This window comes from Lissotriton helveticus, chromosome 8 (genome assembly GCF_964261635.1).
Source record: "Lissotriton helveticus chromosome 8, aLisHel1.1, whole genome shotgun sequence".
Lineage (NCBI taxonomy): Eukaryota > Metazoa > Chordata > Amphibia > Caudata > Salamandridae > Lissotriton > Lissotriton helveticus.
The window spans coordinates 103,784,713-103,812,138 of NC_136069.1; the positions used below are offsets into that span (position 1 = coordinate 103,784,713).

The window sequence follows — 27,426 nt, forward strand, 5'->3', positions numbered from 1 at the left end:
GAGCTTTGGATCAGATAAATGTTGATTGCAAGAGAAACAGGGTTAATTTCACTGAACAAAAGTTGTGCATGCCTGTGAGATGTGCTTGAGGTAAGGTGCCTGTGTTACCTACGCCCTCAGACCTGTTTACCAGGTATGCTGAGCTCTAATCAGTTTTTGATTATTCTACTCAGTGGAGCTATACTCACAGGTTGACAATAGGTGACCGCTAGGATCTGGTAATAGCTGGCAGCTTCTCCCATCCTGTTGGTGCTCACTTAAAAATAAAGCACCCACATTTAGCTGTCCAACAGCAGTGGTTACACCTACAGTTTTATCCAGTGGTTCAAGATTAATGAAAACCCCAATAAGTACAGGACGCTGATATTGGGTTGAAGATCGAATGCTGTTGAGATGGACCTGCACTCATGGCATTACTTATTTGTGTTGATCATAATGCTTCTGAATTTTTTCTGAGTTATTGCTGAGAAAGGTCATTTTCCAATGGGACTGCAAGAACTACAAATAACAATGTTAACACTCTTAACACCACCAAGAGAAAAGTGGTGCGGTGCTTGGTGGCCCAACTAAGAGGAATAGTAATAATAAGAAACACATGAAGCTGTGTCTTGCACCGAGGACAGTATTCAAATCGGTAAAGACCCCAAAAATGACATGAGACGGAAAAGGCCCATCAAAACTTTGGGACAGGATGCCTGAAATGAATATCTGATGGGGATATCTGCTGATAGTACATTTGTACCCTGGATAATCTCTTTAAAATATAATCAGGGAAGGTACACACCCACCACATTGCCTCACCACTTCATCGCCTACGAAACATCATCTTATATTACAGAGTACGTTCTGTAAAATAGATTGAGGTAGTTGCAAGGCAATAGGGCATTATGTAGTGACAGGGTTGTAGTAACAAACCACTCCAGACACTGAGATGCACATTGAAGAGACTATTGACATTTGTGGTGACTGGTAAAAACAAAAGGTGGGGTGGTTTTGCGTAAGTGTGGTCTTGGCGCCTCCTGAGTATGCGTAACATTTTATCCACTTTCTATACTGACACACTGAATTTGACTGGGACTGGGTATGAGACTGGTCACGTCATATGAGACTGGTCACATTGTAAGGTGACATGTTTTCAATGTAACAGTCACTGGGTGGTCACCATCACAATTTTAACGCTGTATATGAAACAGTAGTGGATTGGTTGATCCCATACGAAATTTTCTTTCTTGTAGCCCTGAAGAAGTTGTTTGGTACATTTCCCACGTCGAAACACGTGTTGGCTGGGCATTTTTCGCATGAAATAAAAGAACAGAACACCAACGACTTACTATTGTAAAAGCATTGATGAAAAATTGATCTCGCTGTGTATCTTTATTACATGATTATGACAAAGGCATGAAATTTACAATCTGACACTGTCAATGATATTAGCGTGTGCATAGGAAAAGTGTTACATTTGTGGTGACTTGTGGAGTGGTAGATTATTTTATGGTGGAAGTGTGAATATGTGTATTTTTTTGAGTTTTTATATTGCACTGACCACTTTGTTAGGGATGCGGGTGACTGAACAGTAAACGTTGACTTAAGAAGTGTACAAAGGAGCCACATAAACATGTGAAATAAACTCACCAGTGATCCTGCAATAACCTGGTCTTGATGGGTGCTGAATATTGACTGAATATAAGGGTCACCAATTTCTATTTTATTATTATGCTTCACTAATAAATCTGGCCCTAAATAACGTGCAGATGATGGGAGCTCTGGTTCTAGTTTTAAATTCCTATATTACTCCAGAGATCTTTCCTTGGTACCTTCCTTCAATTGTTCCTGCCATCCGTACAATGGATTTTGCCTCTGTGTCCGTTTTTTTCTCTTCATCAGATTGTCTAGTGTGAGAAAGTGCCATCTTTCTTGCAGGGTATGCCCCCACTTTTTGCTGAATTGCTGATGTGCTTTGACTGAGTGTGCCCTGGGCTCCTGCCAATCAGATGCCCAGTGCCTGTGTTCCTTCCCTAAAACTGTATTGAAGCTAAAACCCAATTGGCATCTCTGGCCACATGTCAGCCCTTGGTAAATGGTACCCTAGGTAACCAGGGCATTGTGACCAGAGATGACCCCTAAGGGCTGCAGCACTTATTGTGCCACCCTTAGGGGCCCTGCACCCTGACACCCACACACTGCCTTTGCAGACTGAGTGTCCTGGTGCAGAACTAAACAAAGAGTCGACATAGCACACATCCCTGTGTGCCATGCCCACAAACCCACTGCCCTGGCATACATCAGTCACCCCTCTAGCTGGGTGCCCTCATGCACCTGTGGTGTGGGCACAGGTGCATGAGCCCTGTGTCCCTATAGTACCCAGGGCCATTCCTGCGCACTGTAAGTGCAGTGCTGCCATTAAGAGTACATGGTGCTGGGAGGTTGTCATTACGAACTCCACAGCACTATAATGGCTACACTGAAGTCTGACAAGTTTGATATCAAACTCCTCAGCACATTAAACCCACACTGATGCCAGTGTGGGATTTAATGTAAAATGCACTACAGAGGGCATCTTAGAGATGCCCCCTGAAACCTAACCTACAATCCACGTCTTGTCTGAGAGGCTGCCTAGGCTGCCACACAACAAACATGTTGCTGGACCCCTGGGTGGAGCTCTCCTGGGCCTGCAACAGATTTCCCGACGCCAAAAGACACTCCTGCACCCGGCGCCCCCCCTGCCCCATGTGCCCAACTCCGGGGTGCCTACCTACCCTCCAAAATCCCAACTTACCCCTCGAAGTGTTGGTTGCTCTTGAAGATTCTCCGTCCCCGAGCCTGCAGCATGTGTTCCATTTTCAAGATCTCCATTGAATAACATTGAGCGCCCGACGGCTCAAAAGCACCCGGCCGCTTGAGTGCCCCTGGCAGCGCTACCTCTGCTCTATCCTACTTCCCCATTTGCCCTGAGCAAGTGACCAGAAGCCTAGCTGACCACAGCAGCGTGGCCTGCTAGCCAGCAGCCACCAAACGAAGGCCCCCTGCCTCTCATTGGATAACATTGGGCCTAACTACCTCTGCACCCGCTTCCCCTGTGCCGCTGAGGGTGTACCAACTGTACCTATCTGATCCTTGGAGACCCTTGAGTCTATGCCCAGAACCTAAACTCTGCCAGTCGAGTACTTTCCTAAAAGCCGATAACTCACTTTTCTTCCATAGGCTAACATTGACTGGTTTCACTTGGAAATTCTTCTAAGTGTCGATTTTTTGAACTTTAAAATATTCATCTAAAATCAGCCGAACTACGAATTCTGATTTACTCACCTGTTATCAGGAGAGACCTCTGTGCTGCATCTTTGAGCCCAGTACTGACCCTGAAAAGAAATTCTAACCATACTTAACAGTAACTTGAATTTCCTTCCATAGGATATCATTGGCTGCATTTTGCTGAAAAAGTTTAAAAGTGTCGATTTTTGAAACTTATAAATATTCTCTAAAAATCGTGCCAACGATAAAAACCTAATTACTTGCCTGTTTTAGATAGAGGCCCCAGTGCTGAACCTAGGAGTCCAGCATTGGATTACAAAAGTAATGTGTTAACTTTTAAAGTACAATAATATTCCTTAAAAATCACTACTGTAACCAAAACGCTTTTACTTTACTGGTTACAGCTCATGTCCCGGGACTGAATCTAGGATCCAGTCCTGTGGTTGGAAAAGTCATCTACAAAGTAACTAATTGCATTTAACAGAAAATTCCCATTGAGCTCAATGTTGCATTGTGTTTGAAATTGTATTGCCTATTGTAACAAACTGTAACTATTATATTCAAAGAGTCTATTGCCTATTTGAAAAGTATTTAACTAAAGTAATCTATTCTGAGAAAGTATATTTTGATACCTTGTTGGTTCTAAAATAAAACAACTATATCTTTTGATACAAAACAATCGGCCTAGAGTTCAGTTCTTGAGTATGTGAGACCATTTGCTGACTGGGTGTGTACAACAAATGCTTTACGCTGTCCTCTGATACTGCCGTATTGCTCGAACAAGCTACCACTTTAGAGAGTAAGGTTATATCTAACTTTAGCCTCTGCCAAACCTCTGGGGACTCTATACACACTGTACTTTACTTTGGTCCAGTATATATCGAGCCACTTTCCTACATCTAGTCATTCTCCTGTAACGTCTTTAATGAATCTCTTTTTTCTAACCCTCACTGCCTTGTGCCGAATAGCCAATTACTGCTTTCTTGTTGGTACCCTTAATCTGGAAATTTGGAGGCATGTACCATTTTACCAATCAAATAAATACACTTCTAGTAACTCCTTCGTCATGCTGTGAAGGCAAGGGGAGTTAACAGGTGGGTTTGAGGCCTACAATACATGACAGTGAAAAGGGGAATATGAACTTTGTACCTTCATTAAATGCAAACTTGAATTGAAAACTAAAAACATTTTTTATTATATTGCTTTTCAGCCTAACTTAACGAAAGCATTTTTGTAATACAGTAAAAAGTTGGAACATTAAAATTGCAATTCTGGGGGGCGTGGCTTGGACGGCAATGGGAACGGTTGTCTGAGTCCACTCGCTCCGCAACCCTGAGGCGAACTAAGGCCAAAACGACCAGCCAAACAAGTTTGTTCTGATCACAAGAACAAGTTTCATGCATGGGAAGTGTAAGCCCACAAGCTGATCAAGGAAGCGCAAGAAAAGGATCGGCGCTAACGGAGCGTTTTTGACCCTGAAGACCCCGCAACACGAACAGGCAAAATGGCGGCCAGAGAGTAAGACAGAGAACACCACCGCGAGCGCCGAGCAGCGACAAGAAGAGAGAGGAGCAGGAGTCCACTGCAGAGCGCACCCCTCAGCGAGCTCCCACAAAGACAAAACCTGCAAACACAAGCGCGAGTGTCAAGCGCGAGGTACGAGAGAAGCGGAGAGCGAGAGTGCGACCTGCAGCAGGGGAGCAGTGGGGGGCGGCGCACGACCAGAGAGCGGAGTACAGACCAGGTGGCTCTGGGGGCGACTCGTGGAGGAGGGAAAAAGCGGAACGAACAGCTGGCGGGGATCCACCGGAGCTTCAAGCAAAATCTGGCGAAAGCGAAAACAGCACCGCCTGGGAGCCGCCATTACCGGAAACAAGGCTGAGTAAACAACGAGAGCCGGAAGTGGTGAACGCCCAAGGGAGCGCAGAAGAGAATCTCCCTCCACCACCGCCTCTGTGCCTGTAGAAATAAAAAGCCCAAGCTAGGCGGTAGGGGGAGGCAAGAAGGTGCGGAGGAAAGCGGAAAGCGAAACCAACCCGTGCAAGGGGGCGCCACATCAAGGAAACGAGGAAGACCCCGCAACACGAACAGGCAAAATGGCGGCCAGAGAGTAAGACAGAGAAAACCACTGCGAACGTCGAGCAGCGACAAGAAGAGAGAGGAGCAGGAGACCACCGCAGAGTGCAAACCTACAAACACAAGCGTGAGTGTCAAGCGCGAGTGACGAGAGAAGCAGAGAGGGAGAGCGCGACCTGCAGCAGGAGAGCAGTGGGGGCAGGCGCACGACCGGACATCAAGGAAACGAGGGAACAACAAACAAATAACACGAGGGGAGGTAGAGCTATCGCTGAATGAACACGCCAAACGGGCACAAAGACCGTGCCACCCTCGCGCCCAGTCACTCGGCGCCAAGCAACACGACATCCGACCCCGAAGGTGAGCCAAAGCCAGGGTCAAGGGACAGAGCGAGGTAGGAGCGCTGCACAGGCACACCAAGCGAGCCAGGCTAGACTTTCATAGCCAGTCAGGAAAGCGACGAAAGGGGGAGATCGGGCAAGAGGAAGCACGAAGGGAAAGGGCCAAAGGCCAAGTCAAGCGAACGTTTGAACAGGCGCCAACAGGAGTATACCGCCCGACATACCAGCTACAGATTCTAGCAACAGACCCCGAGAGCAAGCAGTCAAGCAGCCAAGAGCCGCAGTAGCCTGCAGAGCCACGTGTAGGCAGACCAGAGTCAGCAAGGGCAGCCGGAACCGGCCGCGGACGAGACAAAGCACACGCTGGCAGGACCTAAGGCTAAGACACGAACAAGGCAGATAAGAGAACCGAGTAGGTACAGAACTTGCCACCAACCCCCAACGAACACCCCTACCTACGCTCAGAAAGAAGGACGCCTGGGTAGTGCCCTATCAAGGAGAGGGATCGGAGCAATGGCTAATAATGATGGGAAAACAGCAGGGGACCCAAAAAAAGCAAAGAAAGAAACGCCGGACTCTCCTTTGAAGGTAAAAGGCGAAACAGCAACGCTGGAGACAATCCTCAGGAAGATTAATGAAGGCAACGCAGTGGCCAAGGAAACCAAACTAAAGATAGACAACATGCAGCTCGAACTGGCAGCAATCAGGGCAGACCTGCACAGCACCAACATGAGAATGGAAGCAGCGGAAGGCCGCATCAGCTCTGTGGAGGACACCAATGCAGAGAATTCTAAAGTAATAGTGGAATGTCAAAAAGCAACAAAAGCCATAAAAAAACAACTTGCGGAGCAGGATGACAGGGCAAGAAGAGGAAATGTAAGAATCCTAGGAGTGCCAGAAGGAATGGAAGATAAGGCAGGCTCGTGCGCAATTATGCTTGAAGACATGTTCCCCAAACTAACAGGCATCAGCTTCGACAGGGATTTCGAGGTGCAGAAGGCGTACAGAGTGCCGGCAGGAAAGCCAACAACAGGGAAGGGTCCCAGACCGATAATATGCAGCCCACTGCGAACATCCCACACCGAGGCCATTTTTACATTCGCCAGAAAGAATCAAAACCTGTCATGGGAAGGCAGTAAGATAATTCTGACCCAAGACTATTCAAAACAAACGGTCGAAACAAGGAAAGGCTTCCTAGCTCTCAGAGAGACACTGCGCAAAAAAGACATCAGTTTCAGTTTTGCTGGCCCGGCCCGCTTCAGGATCACAGACAGAATGAAAACAATGACATTTGAGAACCCAGAAGACCTGAGGCGCTACATCCGAAAGCCACCGACGGAGGAGATGGATACAAAACCCCCAGGAGCAGCCAAAAGGAGTGCCTCACCAGATAATGCAGCCCTTTCGGAGTAAGACCACCAGAGACAAAAGGACGAAACTACCTCAAGACATGTTTACACGCTCGCAAGAATCTACCTCAACAGCGCAGAACCAAATGAGAACTTTACCATGCCATGGACAACGCACAAACTCTACCTCAGGGAGGATGCGGAGCAAAAGGAACTTTGTTGTCGCACTCCCACTCAGCAAGTAAGGAGGGGAGGGGGGAGGGGGGTTGGGGGGTACACGGGGTGCAGGGGGGGGCTGGGAGCACACACATGGGGTCACTTTTCTTTTCTATTTCTACTACCCTACTTTTCTCTCTTCTACACCTTCAACGAGGAGCAACAAGCACAGACACAAACAAAACAACACAAAAGCTAGCCAGGGACCAAGGAAAGGGAGCCACCGAGCCTCGCAGTGTCCAAGGCCACACAGATCGCCAAACACAAAATATCATAGGTGACACACAATGCGCAAGCTAACCTCTCTACTGATCTCAAGATAGTATCTTTAAACGTCAAAGGCCTCAATAGCCCAGTGAAGAGAAGGAAAGTGCTAGAGCACCTGAGGAAACTCAAAGCAGATATCTACGTACTGCAAGAAACTAGACTAGAATTGGAGGACATTCCACGCCTCAAGACTAGCTGGATAGGCGACTTATGGGGGTCAGCTGCACAGAACAAAAAGAACGGGGTGGTCACCTTCACAAGCAAGAAATCAAAACTAACACTAGTGATCTCGCAGGCAGACACAGAAAGGAGAATCTTAGTAACAAGCCTAGGCAGAGCAGGAGAAACGATACATGTGGCCAATCTATACGGCCCCAACACCGATGACAGAGGCTTCTGGGACAGGGTGGAAACACAGCTACACACCCTCCCGCTAGGAGAACTCCTGGTGGTGCTGGAGATATGAACCAGGTCCTAGACCCAGCCATTGACAAGCACCCACACAGACAAAGCCATAAGTCAAACAAGGGGAACATCCTGAAAACCCTATGCGCCAAACTCAACCTCAGGGACCCATGGCGTCTCCAAAACCCAGATGCTAGAGAGTACACTTTCTACTCAAACCCCCACAACTCCTACAGCAAGATAGACCACATCCTCATATCCGACACACACACCCACCTCATAGACCACACCGAAATTGGCCCTAGGAGCGTCTCAGAGCACTCACACATAAGCACCACCCTTTCGGGGAAACATAACGAGAAGCCGACCCGCAGATTGCGCTTTGACGACAGTCTGCTGGGTGTGACCTCAACCAGGGCAGAGATCGAAACAGCGATCAAAGAATACCTGAGGATCAATGACACCCCCGAGACAGAAAGAGACCTGCTATGGGATGCCTTAAAAGCAACCATCAGAGGGACAGTAATGAGCATAAAAGGGAGGCTAAACAAGGACAGGAACAAAAAAATTACCGAACTGGAAACAGAAATCAAAAGCCTAGAAAGGGGACACATTGCTAATATGGAAGATAAGAACACCCTCACAACCCTAACCAAACGCAAGTACGAACTAAACAGAATCCTAAGCGAAAGGGCGGGCACCTGGATTAACAAATACAAAGGCATCAACCTATGTACAGCTAACAAAGCGGGGAAAAACCTAGCATCATACCTCAAAGGGAGACAGAAGCAGCACTCAATAGGAGCAATCAAAGACAAGAACAATAAATCCCAAACTGCAAACAAAGAGATCCTGGAAGTGTTCAAAAACTTCTACGAGGAACTCTATACAAAAGACGACACCCTTCAGCGGGACGGGGGGGAAGAACTCCTAGCAAGCCTAGCCATACCAATGCTATCAGATAAAGAGAGAGACACCCTAGAAATGAATATAACAGAGGATGAGATAGGGAGAGCCACAGCGAGCCTCAAGGACAACAAAGCACCAGGACCGGACGGCTTCACGGACGGCTTCTACAAGCACTACCTACACATCCTAAGACCCACAATGAAAGAGGTCTACACGAAATGTGTCCAGCAAGGACGCATGACTCCGACTATGGCAGAAGCCAATATAATTATGATACCGAAAGAGGGCAAAGACACAACTGAGGCAAAGAATTTCAGACCAATATCACTTATCAATGTAGACTGTAAAATATACGCCAAAATTCTAGCCACCAGACTGAACGCCTTCCTACCCAAGCTCATACACTGCTCACAAGTAGGGTACCTAAGGAACAGAATGTCCCACGATAACACAAGACTGCTGTGCCATATAATAAATCACTCCTCCAAGAGCACCAACGCAGCGGTCATGATAGCCCTTGACGCTGAGAAGGCGTTCGACAGAGTATCCTGGCCCTTCCTGAACCAGTGCATGCTGAAATTCGGGTTCGGCCCGCAATACAGGAAGATGGTGATGGCACTCTACAATGCCCCCAAAGCACGGGTTGTACTAAACGGAGGGACCTCACAAATACTACACCTAGAAAGGGGGACCAGGCAAGGATGCCCACTATCGCCAGCCCTGTTCCTGTTAGCGATAGAACCCCTCCTGAACATGATCAGGACCAACACAGATATAAAGGGCATACCAGTAGAGGGGGAAACTTTCAAGCTAGCGGCATATGCAGACGATGTGCTAATAATCACAGAGGACCCAGAGAGATCAATAAAAGCACTGATGGAGACGATAGAGAAGTACGCCCAGGTCTCGGGATATAAACTAAACAGGGACAAATCGGAGTGCAAACCTCTGAACGTCCACACCACTAGGACGGTACTAGGCCAGTCCGGCTTAACCTGGCAACAGAAGCCCATTAAATACCTGGGACTCCTCTTCGAAAGGGACCTCAGAGCAACACTAGAACATAATGAACAAGCCGTACTACACAAAATAAAGGAGAGAGTTGAGAGCTGGTCTCTCAAATTTACCACGTGGTGGGGTAGAGTAGAGACGATTAAAATGATGCTCACACCAATGGTGAACTACATGCTGAATATGCTAGCATTGATAAATACAGAGGACTTCCACAAGAGACTAGACAAAATGCTGAACAGCTTTCTGTGGAGGGGGAAGAAGCCCCGAATAAGCCTAAACAAACTCAGACTGACAAAAGACCAGGGAGGCCTAAATGTAACGAACTTCAGAAGATTCCAGACAGCATGCATAGCAAGACAGGGACTATACTGGCTCACACCAAGCACGGAATACACCCCGGCGTGGTTAACACTAGAGAGGGAACTACTGAAAGGAATGAACCCCATCGCATTACTTACAGCCACCCGCCACCCAGCAATAAAAGGAAACGCCATTCTAAGCAGCACGAGGAAAGCGCTCCTGGGCATAGATAAGATAATGAGCACAAGCATTAAAAAAACACGGTTTGAATCCATATGGCACAACCCCACAATAAAATACAGAGACAAGACATTAAACATGCACACATGGTATAAACATGGCATCACGACGACTAGCGACCTACTCAAACAAGGCACAAATGCAACTTTCGACATACTCAAAGCCGAACACAATCTAGGAAACATAGAGCTATACAACTTCCTGAAGATTAAGGTAGCCATAAGGAAGGCAAACCTGAACGGACTAACACCCTCTCTCATACAATACGCCATCAACCTCAACAAACTAGGACACCAAGTTGCACACCTCTACAAAGCCCTAGGACCAAAAACCACAAAACTGAACGACAAGGTGAACACTTCTGGGGCACACTAGCGGGCAGAACACTGAGTGAAAAGGAAAGGGCGGAGCTATGGAGGTCTACATCCAGGAGGAAGGTTACCTCAACTTTAAACCAGACAAAGTTTTGGCTCATGCACAAAGCATACTGGGCCCCTACCCGCTTGTCAGCCATGGGAATCCGCGACAGTGACAGGTGCTGGAACTGCAACAAAGATAGGGGGGACCTGGAACACCTACTCTTTCAGTGCTCCAAAGTCAGAACGTTCTGGGACACAATAAAAACACTGATAAACGAGATCACGGGAGCCACCCTACAACTAGACTTCCACAGCCTGGCACTAGGGTTCACATCCCCCTCAATAGCAACGAAAGAGGACAGCGACCTTACAGATCTGCTGCTGACAGCAGCAGTCAAAACGGTCCTGTATAATTGGAAAGACACAGGGAAAGCCACACCTAAGACATGGCTCAACTGGGTCACCTTCCTAAGAGGGGCGGACAACATCACAGCGAAACACTCACCCAAAACACACAGACAGTCAAGCATGTGGGAGTCTCTAGATAAGTACCTCTCATCCCATAAACCGCCATAGGCAGCAAGGCCAACCTCCCACCAACAGCAGCCGGGCAGCGGACCTCCAAATAGACACACACCAGGGGAACACAGTACTGCCACTCCTCCTCGCCTTTCTCCTCTAACTATATCTTCCGCTTGTGGTCGGGGGCGGGACAGAGAAGGACAATCAGCGCAACCCCCCAGGAGGGGGGAACAGAGGGACAAACAGCGCTCGCACGATGAGAACTGGACTAACGTCATAGGACTGGAAGCAGAAATGAACAATTGGACAAACGCCCTCCCCCCCTCCCCCCCCCACGTGGGCGTCCTTTCTCTCTCCTCTCTTTCCTCCTCTTTTTCTCTCTTTTTCTCTCTTCCACCCATGTATATGTTATGCTCCATGTAAATATATATTTTATCTACAATAAAAAATTACAGAAATAAAAAAATAATAAATAAAATAAAATTGCAATTCCCTGCCATTTCACCTGGAGGCTGAAACTATGGCCCATTGTGCATGGGTCTAGTTGCAGTCGTATTCCTTACCCTGTAAATGCCAACACTCCAGTTGCCGCCCTGATGTGAAGCACTCTGGGCTCATGAGTGCTAGAGCAAATTTTCTGGCTCTTACGTCTCCACAGGGGGATCCCTGTTCTTAGAAAGTGCAATAAATGGTTTAAGTACCTCTGCCAGATATGGAAGAAGTGAGACTGTCTGGGAGACGATTTGGTTCTGAAGTGGAAATCAGTCAGATTTCTTTTGCATTCTGTTCTGTTCCTTCTATGAAAAATCAAAAAAGACACATGGGCTTGAATCTTTGTTGGCAAGCAGTTGCGCAGAACTAATATTAAATATGCTACTTTTATCAGGAATGGCATCTCTGACCTAGTACAAGGCGACATTCCTTCATCCAAATAGTCATAGCTGCCCGATACCAGATCTTAGACTTAGTTTGAGAATGTATATTGCTCAAGATTTACTAGGAAGATTTATAGACATTTGTATGTTTAGCAAAAGCCCTGGATCTATTCTCCTGGAGTCATGTTTATCTTAAAATACTGACAGTACTTGGCTAGGTCCACTGTCTGGCTTAGCATTGTGCCTGCATAAGATTTCTCTTTAATCCCTAATATGACTGACCGGTGTTTATTTTGTTTTCACCTGCCATGTTGGGACTTTTCTCAGATTACACTGTATTTGAAGTCGGACACATTGACAATAACATTATGTCGCTCTCTTATCAGTCAGTCATTTGTAAAGTGCAGCACTGCCTCCCCTAGGGGTATCTAGGCGCTGAGGCTGCTGTGTCGGTCTAAAAGCCAGGTCTTGAATATCTTCCTGAAGTCTGCCAGTGTGGTGGCTTTCTGATGGTGTGGGGGCTCTCTGATGGTGTGGGGGGGCACAGGTTGTTTCAGGTTTTGGCGATGATGTAGGAGATGGAGCGGCCACCGTTGCGGCTGTGTCTGATGCAGGCGGTGTGAGCAAGGTGGTGTGGCGGAGCGCAGGTTCTTTGAGGGCTCATGGTATTTCAGTCAGTGATTGATGGAGGATGGTCATTGGTCATGCAGATCTTTGTATTCATGTGTGAGGATCTTGAACTGGCATCTCTTCTGGATGTGGAGCCAGTGGAGGTTTCTGAGGTGTGGAGTGATGTGGGTTCATTTGGGGAGGTCCAGGGTGTGTCTGGCTGCAGCGTTCTGTATGGCCTGGAGTCTTCTGCGGAGCTGGGTGGGGATTCCGGCATAGAGGGCATTGCCGTAGTCAAGGTGACTGGTGACGAGGTCCTGTGTGAAGGTTTTTCAGATATTGATTGGGATCCATCTAAAGATTCTGCAGAGCATGCGGAAGCCGGAGCACGTGACTTTGACGACTTGTAATTTCGTGGCCAGTTGGCTGTTGAGGATGACGACGCGGTTGCATGCATGTTAGGTCATGCAGGCGTGGGTCCGGGTTCTGCTGGCCACCAGCTGTGGTCCCAAACAGAGGTGTTCTTACCGAAGATAAGTACTTCTGTTTTGTCAGAGCTGAGTTTGAGGCAGTTGTCTCTCATCCAATTGGCAACGTTGGTCATAGCGTTGCAGAAGTTCGTTCTGGAATTGGAGGGTTCCTCAGTGGGTGAGAGGATTAACTGAGTGTCGTTTGCTTAGGAGATTATGTTGAGAGCATGTGCGTTGACATCTGCGAGAGGGGTCATGAGGATGTTGTACAGGTTGCGGCTGAGGGATGATCCTTGTGGCACGCAGCATATATCATCCTTGGGTGTGGCGGTGAAAGGGGGCAATGCTCTGTTTGTGACTTATAAGGAAGGAGGTGATCCACTTGAAGGCGTTTTGCTCTAAGCCGATGTTGTAGAGAGTGTCAATGAGGGTGTGGTGGGGGATGGTGTCAAGCACAGCAGAGATGTCGAGGAGGTTCAGTTCCACCGATTATCCATGGTGGGTTAGAGTTCTGATGTCATCTGTGGCCGCGATCAGCGCAGTCTTGGTGCTGGAGTTGCACAGAATCATGAGTGTGAGGCTTTGATGAGATTGTTGTCTTCCAGGTATTCGGTGATCTGTTGATTGAGTACTTTGGCTGGGTAGGGAAGCAGGGAGATCGGTCTGTAGTTTTTGAGGTCTCTGGGGTTGTCAGATGGTATCTTCAGGAGAGGTCTGACCTCTGCGTGTTTCCATCTTTCCGGGAAGGCCGCTGTGGAGATGGAGGTGTTGAGAATGCTGGTGAGCTCTGTGCTGATCGGATTGGTTCCGAGGTTGAAGAGATGTGATTGGGCAGTGTTCGGTTAACGCCCCGGAGTGGATGGACGGCATGATGGCTGTGGTGGTCTGAGTGGTGAATGGGGACAGGTGGTGATTATTCGGCTGGTGTCTGCTGGGAGGTTGAGGTTGTTGAGACTGGGAGAGGTGTGTAGAGGTTGAACGATTGTTGTAGATGGTGGCGATTTTGCTGTGAAAGTAGTCTAGGAGGGTGTTGCAGAGTTCTTGGGAGTGGTGGATGGTGTTCTCTGTGGCTGTTGGGTTGGAGAATTCCTTGACTATTTTGAAGAGCTCCTTCGTGTTGGCAGCGGTATCGATGTGGGCACTCCTGGCTGCACTCCTGGCTTCCTTGCGGCACAGGTGGTAGTTGCTGAGGGCTGCTTTATGAGCGGCTCTGTCAGCATGGTTCTTAGTGGTGCGCCATATCTTCTTGAGTCCATAGCGGGTGCATTTAGTGGTTTTCAACTCGTTTATATTGAGTTTTTGTTGGCTTTTGCTGGTTTTCACTGGCGACGCTGTTAACGCATTTTGTGATTCAGTCGGAGCAGTTTTGGATGGCCTTTTTGAGGTCGTCTGACGTTTCTGGTTGTGTGATACTGAGGACCTGTGCGGACTCTTGGTTGCTTTCCTTCAGCTTCATGGTACTGTGGCCACCCTGAATTACTTAACCAGAAAGCTGCCTATATCAGAGGTAAAAACAAGGAGGTTTTAAGGTGATGGGACAGAATAATTGATGAAAATGTACTAAACAATTAGATCCTTAAGAATAAGATGGCATTTTCGATATGCTTAGATGAGAGCCCCAATTCTGAAGCATTCATAAACTATTTTGTTGCATTATGTGGATCAATTAGGAAATTATTGGCTCTTTAGTGCCCCCTGTTAGATTAAAAACCCTTTATATGGATGGATGGATGGATAAGCACTGTTCAGAGTCCTAGAAATGTGATTATTGCACTCAAACAAATCCCCATGAATTCCGATCACTTGAGAGATTCTAGGTCTGAATATAAAGGGCGGACATGAATAGGTAGAACTTAATTAAAGACTGGGCCTATGAATCCCTCCTGGTAGGCAGCTTGAGTAAGGATAGTCCAGCATTTTAGGACATCAAAAATTGACTATTTTAAGGGCTCCCGGGCACCAGGGCTGGAATTGGTAATTGTTCCAGACGACTGGATTACCTATTTTTTAGAGGTTGAATATGGCCCCTCTGATTGTTGAGTTCTCCAGTCATAGAGAGGACATAATGGAACTGCCAGTCAGTATATGCATCGATTTTTAAGATGTAATGGTTGCTATTAGTAAATGCCCCAAAGGCAAGGCACCTGGGATAGATGGGGTTTCGGCAGACTTATTTAGGGAGAACTCTGCCTTATAGGCTCCTGTTTTGATTGTTTGAAGGCCGTTGCAAGCTTTGGTCCTCTTCCTTCATGGTCCCTTTTTCAAAAAGGGCAACGAAGTGACCCGATCTGGTTGATTGATTGACTCAACAGCTAAGATAATGAGTAGGCTCCTTTTTAGACCTTCTCAAAACATGAGCCCATGAAAATCTCATCCTCCCAGATCTGCAATGTGGGTTTAAATCGGGTCTTGGGGCAATCAAGCAATGGATACATTTCTGCCATTTAGTTAATAAATATGCAGTAGCCAAAGAGAGAATTGTATATTTGGCGTTTATGAACCTGAGTTCAGCCTTTGACCATGTCAACTGCTCCAAATTTGAGTACATCCTCTAATTTAGGGATTGAGGCCTGCATTGTTCATTTTCTCCGGCAGTTGCACAATGAGGCTAGTGTCAGCTTCTGCCTCAATGGGGAGGTCGCAAATTCTTTCTTGTTACCAAGAGTAGTCCATTAGGGTTGTGTGCACGCACGCCACTTTTTTTATTCAGCTTATCCAGCTGTGGGCTTGAGAAAGGTTTTACCAACTAAGTCATCGATGTTCGCATGTTGGTAATCTCCCGGTACCAGTCTTATGTAAACAGATAACGTGGTACTTTGAGCTAGGGCACCACCTGAGCTAATGAATCTTTTGGCCAAATTCTCCCTATTTATGGCAGACTTAAATTTAACGATCAGACAAAGACGCATATAATGGTCTTTGGGCCTAAAAAGCATACATCTAGGACTTATTTAGTGGATAGCTCTAAGATCAACCCTTTTCCTGCTGCCTCCCATTATTTGGGGATTTTATTCGATGATACCTTTAGTTGACGCCCATCGAAAAGTACAAGGGTCGCTGCCTTTGCGGGAAGTGCAACTTAGCTGCTAAGTTGGGCAACAAACCTATAAAAGAGTTCTCAGTGATTCATAAGGCAAAATGTCTCTCAATTGCTAGTAATGGTGCAGGGCTTTGGGGCACACAGGACCATACAGTTTTCTAGAAGGTTGAGAATGGCCTTCTAAAAAGTCTGTTGGTGGTCCCTCACAGCACGTCTATTTACAAATGTCACTCAGAGTTTTGGTCAGACTATATTTTGGATGAACGTAAGTTACAGACCCATCTATTATAGTTATCTCTCTGAACCAAAGAGCAACCTGCTTTTACCCTCCGGGTCCAAATTGACTGCTTTAGGCCTTGAAGAATCCTAGTTTGGCCTATATTGTGATGAAAATGCTAGAATTAGAGAGCTAATAGAGAACTAAAGCATAAGCTGCAATTCGAGAACTTTTTTTTTATGAACTATGTGCCACACACAAAGGGACAAAGTTGAGATGTTGAAAAGCACAGTGTCAAATCATGCAGTAATCACAGCAATCCGAGAAATACTGCTGTTTATTATATGGGTTCAGAATAGCTAACACAGGTATGTTTTTTTAACTAAGCTGATTCTACCAGTATTTCCCTGTGAATATCGCTTTTCACAGACTACCATGCATTTTCTCTTTTGTAAATTTTGTGTGTCTTACAGGCATCAGTTGGCTCCAATATTGAAGCACACCAGTTTCAGACTGTTCAGGCAGGCAGTGCTATTTATCCAATCTGATATCCCCTCCATGTTTGCTGGGCAGTAGTGAAGGTTATGGAGGCTTGGTATTCGAACTAGAAAACCATTTTAATAGACATATATTTTTTTTAGCTTGGTTTTTAGTGCTTCGTTATTTTTATACAATTTTATCTGTTCAGGAGCTCAATAATTGTGCTTGTTCCCAATAGTGAAGTGGACTGTCGCTGACCTAGTCTTTTACATTTTTTGATTTCCTATTCTCCATATAAGCTTTTTAACCTGTGCAGTATTTGTCGTGTGTTTATTATATGTCCTTTAAATAACATTATAAATGTTTTTGCGGTCCTTACTTTAATGGTTCTCTTTTAAAACTAATAAAGGTAATTGACTGACTGAGAGGTGTATGCACATTTAGAAGCCTATATTCACCTATCACAGTTACAAGTCCTCTTTCCAGTTTTAGCTGTCTGCTTCAAGTTCTGATGGCTCTTTGATATGAAAACATACTTAAGCAAAGCCCTCAGTTACCCGCCCTCAACATTTTTTCTTTGACTCCTAACCTTTTGAAGTGCTTTGATACCCTAGAGTTTGTGTTGGATATACAGCTTCCAAACCTAAATTATACTCCTGCACAGCTGAAGATGCACACCTTTTTTCTGACTACCCTAATTGCACTTCTTTGTAATTGTATAGTGTAATACTCTGAGCAAGTTATTTGTTTGTTCTGCAGTGTTTGTGTATCTTCTTTCTTAGACGCTTAATCGTCCCACTTTCTTCCTGGTATTTCATATCTTCATGGAATGGACGAATTGGCAAACCGTTCAACCTTAGAGTGATATTCATAAAAGTATATGACCATTTTGATGTTGCCTGTCTTTGTATTACAGTCAACTCGAACTCATCAAAATACCAGTTCCTCCCAACATATCAATCTTCAATGTCTTAAACTACTTGTTGTCTATGGCTAAGAATCCCAAAAATCCTCGCTTCCGAAGGTTTCAACCTTTCAGGAAACCTATAGACTGGGTAAACTTTTCCATTTAGGAGAGACCATATTTCTATCACAGTTTCCTGAGCTTCTGGACAGTTGAAACATTTGGATTTCCAAATATTCTTTACAATTTTTGGGATTCCTCCTTCAGTGAAGTGATTTATTGGATCTGCTCCTGTTAGTGTTGAAACAGGATCACTTTGAATGGGTTTCTATTTTCTTAATTTGGGAGTGGACTTTCAGGGGATGTACGATGTTACAACGCGATCAAAATGATCGTGGTACATCACAACGCATCTTTTACAACGCAAATCGTTACCACGACTTGCGCTGTAGGGTGCTGGACTTTGGAATAGTAAGATTTACTATTCCAACTCCAGCCTACATACAGTAGGGAAGGTGTTGGAATAGTAAATCTACTATTCCTTAGTCTAGAGCGCCCTCCAGCGCAAGTCGTGGTAACGACTTGCATTGTAAAAGACGCGTCGTAATGGCACCGCGGTGTTTTGACTGCGGTGTAAAGGTTGTAGACCCTTTCAAGCATTAATTTTCTTTCATATGAGCATCCCCACTCCCTGAGGTCTGAAAGCTTTTCTCTGATGCCTGAAAGCATGCAAATAGATAATACTTCCTATTACTGAATTACTCTGATGACTATACACTTCAGATATTAAATCAGTATTTGAATCTGCACTGATGTGCCAGACTTTCTGCCATCTGATAACCAGCTGCTGGTACTAGTCATTAAATCAACCACAGGTAAAGTGTTTCAAGTAAAGCTTACTGCAGAACTGATTGTGGGCATCTGTCTTCCTTCCAGCATGACCTCAGCATGGCGATCTGCATTAAGAGCTATTTAAAAATTGGTTTGGCTAGTTAACGCTATTTAGTAAGAGCTAAGACATTTTAATCTGTGCCCAATGTGTCTATCAAAAGAAACCACTGTAGGGTGTGGCACATATACCTTATCTATCCTTTATACACAAATCTGTTTTCTACAGTGTGTAATAAAATGGGGCTAAGTGATTTCAGAAAGATGTGTGACCCTTCACCGTGAAAGCTGTGAAGAACTGTGCAGTTCTTGCTTGATGTCTGTTTGTATCCCCGATTCCTGCTGTGAATGTTTTGACTTTTGCCTCTTTGCCTGATGGTGTGCTCCTTTCAATATTTACTTTGTTTTTGCTTTAGTTATATATGTTCAATGATTATTCTACAACATTGTCACACACTTCTTGTGAAGCCAAGAACTTTAAAACCTTTTATTTTCTGAAGTTTTTGGGTGGCTTTTCCTGTTTGTGATTTATTCTCTTTTAAATTTTACTGTCAGTGGCATTAAATCCCATTTTGTACTATTTTTAATCACTTAGATTTGATAATCCCATCCAATCATTTCAAACAAACGAACTCTGTATTTCTTTCTTAGTTTAAATTTAAAGAAGAACCTGGGAGCCCCCAGCAGCCAAGCCAGCCTTCCCATCAGCCTTCATTGCAGGCCGCCATACCCCAGCCACAGATCATGTTGGCTGGAGGACAGATCACTGGGGTAAGTTTCCCCTTGAACTAATTATAGTTACTTCACTTACAGCAGTCTTGCTGCGGACAATTAGTATATTAGTTATAGCTTCCACAACAAAATACTCTGAAGATGCCAGTGAGCGTTTCGGTTCTTACTGAACTGTAATTGCAGTGGTTGTTCACCATGAAAACGATTGGTTTCATCATTTGCTCTTTTTCACACTGATTTTACACTAAATTTGTACTTGAGGTACAGATTTTTTTCCAACCAGACTTATAAATACAGACATAAAAACATGTTGAGGGAATTATATAGCCGGAAAACCAAACATTTCTGAATGTAGTGACCCTTAAAGCAGAATGACTGTTCGGCCCTTAAAAGCCTTATGTACTGATAGTCAAAGCTTACAACTATCTGGAGACCCTCGTTCCAGGTTGGCCTATCTACTATGAAGATAGTTCTTTATTTTGCAGTAAGCCAGTATCAGTATTGCATAAGTGAAACATGATTGCACTATTTCAAGCAAGCTGGAGTTAAACTGCTGCCTTCTGAACTTTCAACAAACAATTCACGAAATCTGTGCCCAAATTCAATCATTGTTTGGACTCTCCTACACAATATAGGCAGAGGTAAATGTTAAGCTTCTTATGTTCTAATAGCAGAGGTCTGTTTTTAAAAAAAATGTAAAAATAATTTATGGCATGGTTCCATGAAGGAATGGTGCTTCAGCGATGGCTCACTCTCCGGTGCTGGCCTCCACACACAGGGCCATTTTCGAGTGTTTGTCTTACAGGCACACATGCATGTTGTGTGGAGATGGAGCTCTACAATAAGATTCCTGCTCATCTCCTCTGCCACCCACCTAATCCATCTGAAGAGCTGTAATTGGCCTCCTTCCTTTTCTGATGGGCCTGGTGATTTATCCAACAATCCTCCCTTAATGTCTCAGAGCAGAGAGTTGGAATAGCAGTGAGACTGTCAACTCGGACGAAAAGCTGATATTCCGTAATGGGGTACTGCATTGAAATGAAAGATGCTCTGTCAAGCGAGATTATTGCCCTAAAGTAGAATGCTTCTCGGGTGTTCTCTAGCATTGGTTCTTTAATAATTTTACATCCTATAGAAATTGTGTATTGTCGGACATAGAATCCTTAGTACATCAGTACTGCAGCAGCGAAGACAGATTTGCATAGCTGTGCAAAGCAAAACTCATTCTCTGACAGGCGGTTGGTTGGCTCACTGCTGTAGTTGTTGCTTGCCTTATGTTGAGTGCTAGATTCAGTGATTTCTTTTGTACCCATGTTCCTGTGAAAGCAGGAGCCCCAGTTGGAACATGCTTTTTAAGTATTCTTAATGTGTTTTTCAAGTATGAAAGAACAAAGTCCAGACTCTTCATAATGTGCATATTTTTTGGAGAACCCCTCAATATTTTATCTAAAACTTGTACCCAGGCCTTGTAGGAGAGGATTTACAAACAGTAAAAATTGGCACATAAGCAACTTTTTCTGTGAGAAGATAAAGTGGTCTCCTCAAGTGTGAATTCTCCAGTCCGTCACCCCCAACTAGTTGGCCAAGTTGACTGCAGTAAGGACAAGACCCGTAAAGTTCATTGTTGATCCCCCCCCCCCCCCACGCAGCTTGTCTGCCAAAACCAGCTTGATCTATGAACCCAACCATTTTGATTTCAGCCTGACCCACAAGCGGTTCACCCTCGCTGAAGTCAACATCCACCCCTGCCCAGATCATCAATTACAGTAATTCAGAAGCCATGACTTTGAGCAACCCTCAACCATGACTAAAGGGTCAATCAGACCCTCTATGTCAGTCATGCTCGCCACAATTACCCCTTGGCAACTGCTGCAACCAGTAATTGAAAGTATCTTAATTTTTATCACTGTCTTGTGCCAAATATTGTACTACCTTGTAATTCAGTAGCCTTTGCTGACAGCAACTTTGAGGATAATGTATTAGTGACGATGATGGGAGCAGGACAGCTTTTAGAGTTATTGAGGGCTGGCAAGGACATGACATTTATTTTCTCAGGCAGTAACAAAGTGGGAAACGTAACCCCTGTTTTAAGTGTTTCCCGTTCCAGGGTAACCTTGCTTAACAAAGCACAATGCCACCTGTTTGGCTTCTGACATTTTGTATTGTGAACCTATTCTAGATTAGCATTCTGTCAATGTTTCTACCATCTAGTGGTTGAGTCATGAAAACATGTTGAAAGAAGAAAAAAAATGTTTTGGGCATCGCTCATATTGGGAGTCAGTATGACTTATTTTGACGAATAATCCGCACTGCTGAAATATTTGACAACCTTCTTCAGATTTAATTTTCAGCTACTGTTTGGAAAGATGTGTATTGTTAGGCAATGACATTTTCTTTCTTTTGGTGTGTTTTCCTCTGCTATACTCTCCAATGGTCGACCACTCGGTCCATGCTTACTAAGATAGATCCTTAATAATCTCCTGAGGTGAAATCAGCAATAAAACACCTGAGATTGTAGTCTCCACTCTTTCTTTAGAATGCCAGTTCTGATAGAGATTTCTAACCTCAGATTCCTCTTATGGTGAATTTCTCCAGGCCCGAGACTGGATCTGGAAACGTTTGCTAGCAATTCCCTCGCACTTTGGCAGATGGCATAGTGCGGCTGTGCATCAGATTCGTCCTGCCCCGGATGTGAAGTTGGGGGCCCCATATATACGCCACCTCCATGTGCTGACATCGGTTCCGTTCTTTCCGTGCCTTCTCACACAGATCCAGAGAAGCTTGAATCCTGTCCTCTTGACAGATTTAGTTTTTCTCAAAACCTAGTGTGCAGACATGTATCCCTCTAAAACTACAGGGCCTAAACAGTGTTGCGACTTTCATTGACAGATGTCAGTAACCAACACCCATGAACTTTCTTTGGTGTCTAGAATCCAAACACAACTTGCCATGGTGCATCCAGGAAACTGAATGCAGCGTTGGATTTGCAGGACACCCACTTCCACATCGCTGTCCCAACCCCACAGACGATGCCCGCAGTTTCAGGGAGGCCAATAGCCCTTTCAGTTCTCGGTGCTTCCAAAGGTGATGGTGGTGATAGTACACCATCTGACCGTTTTCCAATTCTTTGATGACTGGTTACTGAAGGTAGGATTGCCGCAAATAGTCGTAAACCAACTCATATGACAACTGATATGTTGACAGGGTTAAGCTTTTCCATCAATGTGTCGAAATCACACCTTCTCCCATTTATTGGAACCACCCTTGAACCAGTGCTCTTTTGAGCTTTCCCTCCACCTCAACAAGCCAAGGATATTGATGCTATGTTCCCAATGTTCCAACCCTTGACCCAAGTCTCAGTGAGTGGCTTTGAGGCCTGTGGTCCTCTCTGCCTCCTGCATCCTACTCTTGAACCATGCAAGGTAGGACATGCCGTCTCTGCAGTGGGATCTGAAATCTCAGTGAGCTCAGCACCAAGGGAACACCTTGGATTCCATCCAGGTGTTAGAGTATGCAAACCTGCAGTGGTGTCTGCTTGGTGTCAGTTGGTCTGGCAGCAGGCCCGTCCCCCTACACCACCCAGAGCTAGCAGTAGTGATGGATGCATTATTGCTGGGTTGGTCAGTTCATCTGGGAGAGGTTGAGATGGTAATAATCTGGTCCCCCGACCATCACATTGTCTTGTTGGAGTTGCAAGTGATTTGCTTTGCATTAAAAGCATTCTTCCAGCTGTCATGGGGGTCCAGGTTCTCGCGTACAAAACCACCTTGTGATACTGCAACAAACAGGGTGGTGTGGGGTAGTGGCTTTGAGCTAGGAGGCGCTTTATCTCTGGAAATTGCAGAACGTTAAGGGCTTCTCTCTGAATTCCCAACATGTGGCAGGATCTTTAAATGCCATGGCAGACAAGCTCTGCAGATATTGCCTAGTGGATCACGGATGGCAGTTGCACCTGGAGGTGGCAATCAATGGTGATAACCCTGGCTTGATCTGTTTTCCTCCACATAGAACACATAGTGTCAAAACCTTTGCTCGATGGAGTTCTCAAGACAGCTGCCCCTCTGCCATGCCCTCTGTTGGAACCGAGTGTTGGGACTCCTGTATGCTTTCCCTTCCCTACCTCTCCTGCCCAGAATACTGACGAAAGACCAGGCCCAAGCCATCTTATTGGCCTGGACTGGGCAAGGAGAGTAGTATCCTCTTAAAGTCACCTGTTGTGATGCAGTTTTTGAAAGGGCTTGTCCATATATTCTTGCCAACACCTTTTATGATGATGCAGTAGGGCCTTAATTTGGTTCTCACCCACCTGAGTTGCACACCATTTGAACCAATGCATATTGGTTTTCTAAGCCTACTGACAATCAAAACAGTGTTTCACATGGTCATAGAGTTTGTACAGCAACTGTGCACCTTTTTATTTCCGGACAAACTAGTCCTTCGGACAAAAGCGACATTCCTACCTAAAGTAGTGACCATCACCTTGCTGGATTTCTATGCTCCTCTTCACCCCTCCAAGGAGGAGTAATGGCTCCCGACTTGACCCCAAGAGGGCCCTTACCATATGTAGGTCGAACTAGAGACCACTGATTGGATAACTAACTTTTTGTTGGTTTCTCTGGAGCAATAAAGGGCAAAGCAGTGCAAAAGAACGGTCTCCGTATGGATTGTTGTATGTATTCAGATCTGTCATGGGCGAGCCAAAAAGAGCCCCCAGAAGGTTTGCATTTGTGTTCGACCAGAGCAAAGTCTGCATCCACTCTGCTGGTAGGGTTTTCCAATCTTGGATCCCGCGCCAGGATACTCCGGTAGTAGTTGAGCACGTTATAAAACAGCATATAACATAACATCTGCCAGGCTGCCACGTAGGCCTCCCTCCACACATTAACGAAGCTCTACTGCCTAAACAGACCTCACCTATGCGCAGCACATGAATCCAGAAGAGATTAACGCTGGAAGGGGAAAATGTTACCTGCAAGAATGAATTTGCTGTTTGAAGCATTCTGGATTCACATGCAACTCTCCCATCTCCCCAGAGAAGAGGGGTGGCTTTCAGAAAAAAAGTGGGAAAGGAGTACACTAAGACAGCACAAATCACTAACAAGCATTGGAAATGCAATAGGTCTCGCAGCATTAGAGTTAGTGCTTTTAGAATTGTTTATGGGTTTTTTTTGTAAATCTTTAGCATTTTTGTTTCCTGTAGCCAATGCTAAAGAATTACAAAAAAAAAAAGCATGGTGGTGAGGGTGAGGGTGAGGGTTAGGGGGTGAGAGGGTGAGGGTGAGAGGGTGATAGAGTGTAAGCATTGCTACCTGTCTCTTTAAGCTGGTCTGTCATTCCCTGTAGCCTGAAAGTCATATGATGCATTTGTTGTCATGACAACAAGCCCTGCTTACTTAGCTATGCCGAGTAAAATCCATCGCAAGAAGCCAGCTTGTTAAACCTCACCATAGCAAATGGAAACGTTGAAAATGCGGTTTTAAAACAAATACTTCAAAATTCCATTTGTGAGGATATACGGGCTAGGTCATAAAAAAATAAAGACGCCACCATTTTGATTGCATAAATGCAAATGTGCTGTATTATACTACTGCAGGTACCACTGTGAGTGTCTGCTGATGTTGCAGACATCGATCAGTCTATTTTCTGATAACGTTTAGAGTACTACACAAGCACGCATCCTTTAACGCACATGGACACGTTTCTAGTCCACGAGCATCCACGCGGACCCCGAGAAGCGCCACTGCGTCTGGTTAAAAGGAAAAAAACGTAAGGATGGCATCTGTCTAAAAGAACTAATGTCTACAGTTCCACAAGGCCGGCTGTTCATTGCTGAAGCGCCCGCGAGGGAGCAGGCCAGCGCCAGCCCCGGCACGCGCGCGAGGACCTGTGAGGACATGTTCGCCATTGGCTGGGCTCGCACCTGAATGCCCTGTAGTACTACCGGTGTCAATGCCGTGCGCTCCCCGAGGGAGTGTCGGAGCTCTTCACGCATGGAAGGCGGACTACTCAAGCGCACGCATTATCTAATGCAGCGCGAATTATTAAATAATGCGTAGCCTTCCTCAAGGAGGTTTGTTATTTAAATGAAGCAATATATTAATATTCACTACATCGAAAGGAATAACATAACATTCAATACTTACACAGTAGCAACCAGACAACACATGCACAAAAGATACAAACACATTTCCAAACAGAACCAAGCAGTGGGCCGGAAAGTGAAGCGAGTCAAAACGGAGGGCATTGCTGTGGGGAGGGGGGAGGAGAAATGCGACGCGACATGGCAGGCAGGGGAGGGGGCGGAGCGGGGGTGTGGGAGGAGTGCGGGAACAGACGGTGAGGGGAGGAGAGTAGGAGGAAGAGAGTAGGGGAGGCACGGCGATCTACTGGGGAGGGGGGAGGAGAAATGCGACGCGACATGGCAGGCAGGGGAGGGGGCGGAGCGGGGGTGTGGGAGGAGTGCGGGAACAGACGGTGAGGGGAGGAGAGTAGGAGGAAGAGAGTAGGGGAGGCACGGCGATCTACTGGGGAGGGGGGAGGAGAAATGCGACGCGACATGGCAGGCAGGGGAGGGGGCGGAGCGGGGGTGTGGGAGGAGTGCGGGAACAGACGGTGAGGGGAGGAGAGTAGGAGGAAGAGAGTAGGGGAGGCACGGCCTAGCGGCCGTGCAATCAAGAAGTGAGGGGGCGGAGCTGGGGGAGGCTGTGAGAGAGAGAGTAGGCAAGGCAGGCGGCTGGGGGCATGTGCACGCGCTTTTAAGCTCAATGCGCATGCGCATTGAGCTTAAATTTCTCGTGCACTGCAAGGAATCGCCACGATTCCTTGCAAGTTGGTTTAAGAGTGGATAAGCCCCCATAGTCTCGCAAGCTCGATGCGCATGCGCATCGACAGGCGAGACCTAAAAAGGGCAAAAAGAATCTGAAGATGGCAACTACTGGCTCATCGTAGAGGGATGGCTCTACCTGCCTACTGGTCGATGCCCAGAAAGAGAAATCATGACATTTCCTTACTTAACTACTGGACGGCAGAAGAATGAACAGCATCTGAATTCAGAAACTTCTTTAAGCTGTAAAACTATTCTTATAAGTAACCTTTACTTTACCGAATCAGGCAACAATGGAAAGACTTTAAATACCGAAGAGTAATGGGAACTCCATTCATAGTAAGATGTTATAAATGCATTAACGGTTTAAAAGGATAACCTTCATTCAGAACACTAATTCAGGTTACGTACTACACAGATGTTTTAAATGTGTCATGTCTTGACTCAAGTGTGCCATTCAGGTCCCTTAATTGGTGTTGATTAAGAATTTTCAAAGTTTGAAATTTCACATTTTCGATCCAGAGTTTAAGTTGAAGCCGTTGTTCAGGGTAATTGACTGTAGATGTTGGCAGCCTTGTACGATGTAGAATTTGTCTGCTGAAATGTTCTACTCATTCTGCTGACTTTCCTATTTTCTGATTGAGGTTCTCAAGCAACATTACTCTATATTTTATGTGAAGGTCTGCTTTTTAGTCTAAAGGGTTTAGGACTTTTCAGAAGTCCTAAAGCTGTTCTAAGAAACTTCCACTTTACCCAGAATGTATTAATTTCCTTTCTCGTGCACAAATATGTAACTAATACAAGCGGCGGATGGTTAAAACCTTTATTGATATCTTATGGTATTTGTTTTGTTTTTGCTATGTTCTAGCTCACGTTAACACCTACCCAGCAACAAATCTTAATACAACAGGCACAGGCGCAGCTGCTGGCAGCCGCAGTGCAGCAACATTCTGCTAGTCAACAACATAGTGCTGCAGGTGCAACCATCTCCGCCACCGCCGCTACTCCGATGACACAGATACCCCTCTCGCAGCCGATCCAAATTGCACAGGTCTGTATGTTAACCAGTTGATGATTCCTACTGTACTTCTCTGCTTGAGATTTTGTTGTAATCGATTATTAAAGAAAACCTAAATCTAGC

The 27,426-nt window shown here is 45.6% G+C and overlaps 1 protein-coding gene across 6 annotated transcripts in view; it reads left to right on the plus strand.

The window, feature by feature from the left end:
• The window catches only part of POU2F1 (POU class 2 homeobox 1), a 615,583-nt gene that overhangs the window by 305,849 nt on the left and 282,308 nt on the right, over positions 1–27,426 (plus strand). For 5 of the 6 annotated variants that reach the window (XM_078656693.1, XM_078656695.1, XM_078656696.1 and 2 more), the window contains 2 exons: positions 19,382–19,501; positions 27,154–27,336. In XM_078656693.1, the coding sequence (XP_078512819.1) occupies positions 19,382–19,501; positions 27,154–27,336 (303 nt within the window). The remainder of the gene's footprint in view (positions 1–19,381; positions 19,502–27,153; positions 27,337–27,426) is intronic. The other variant, XM_078656698.1, reaches the window with a different exon arrangement.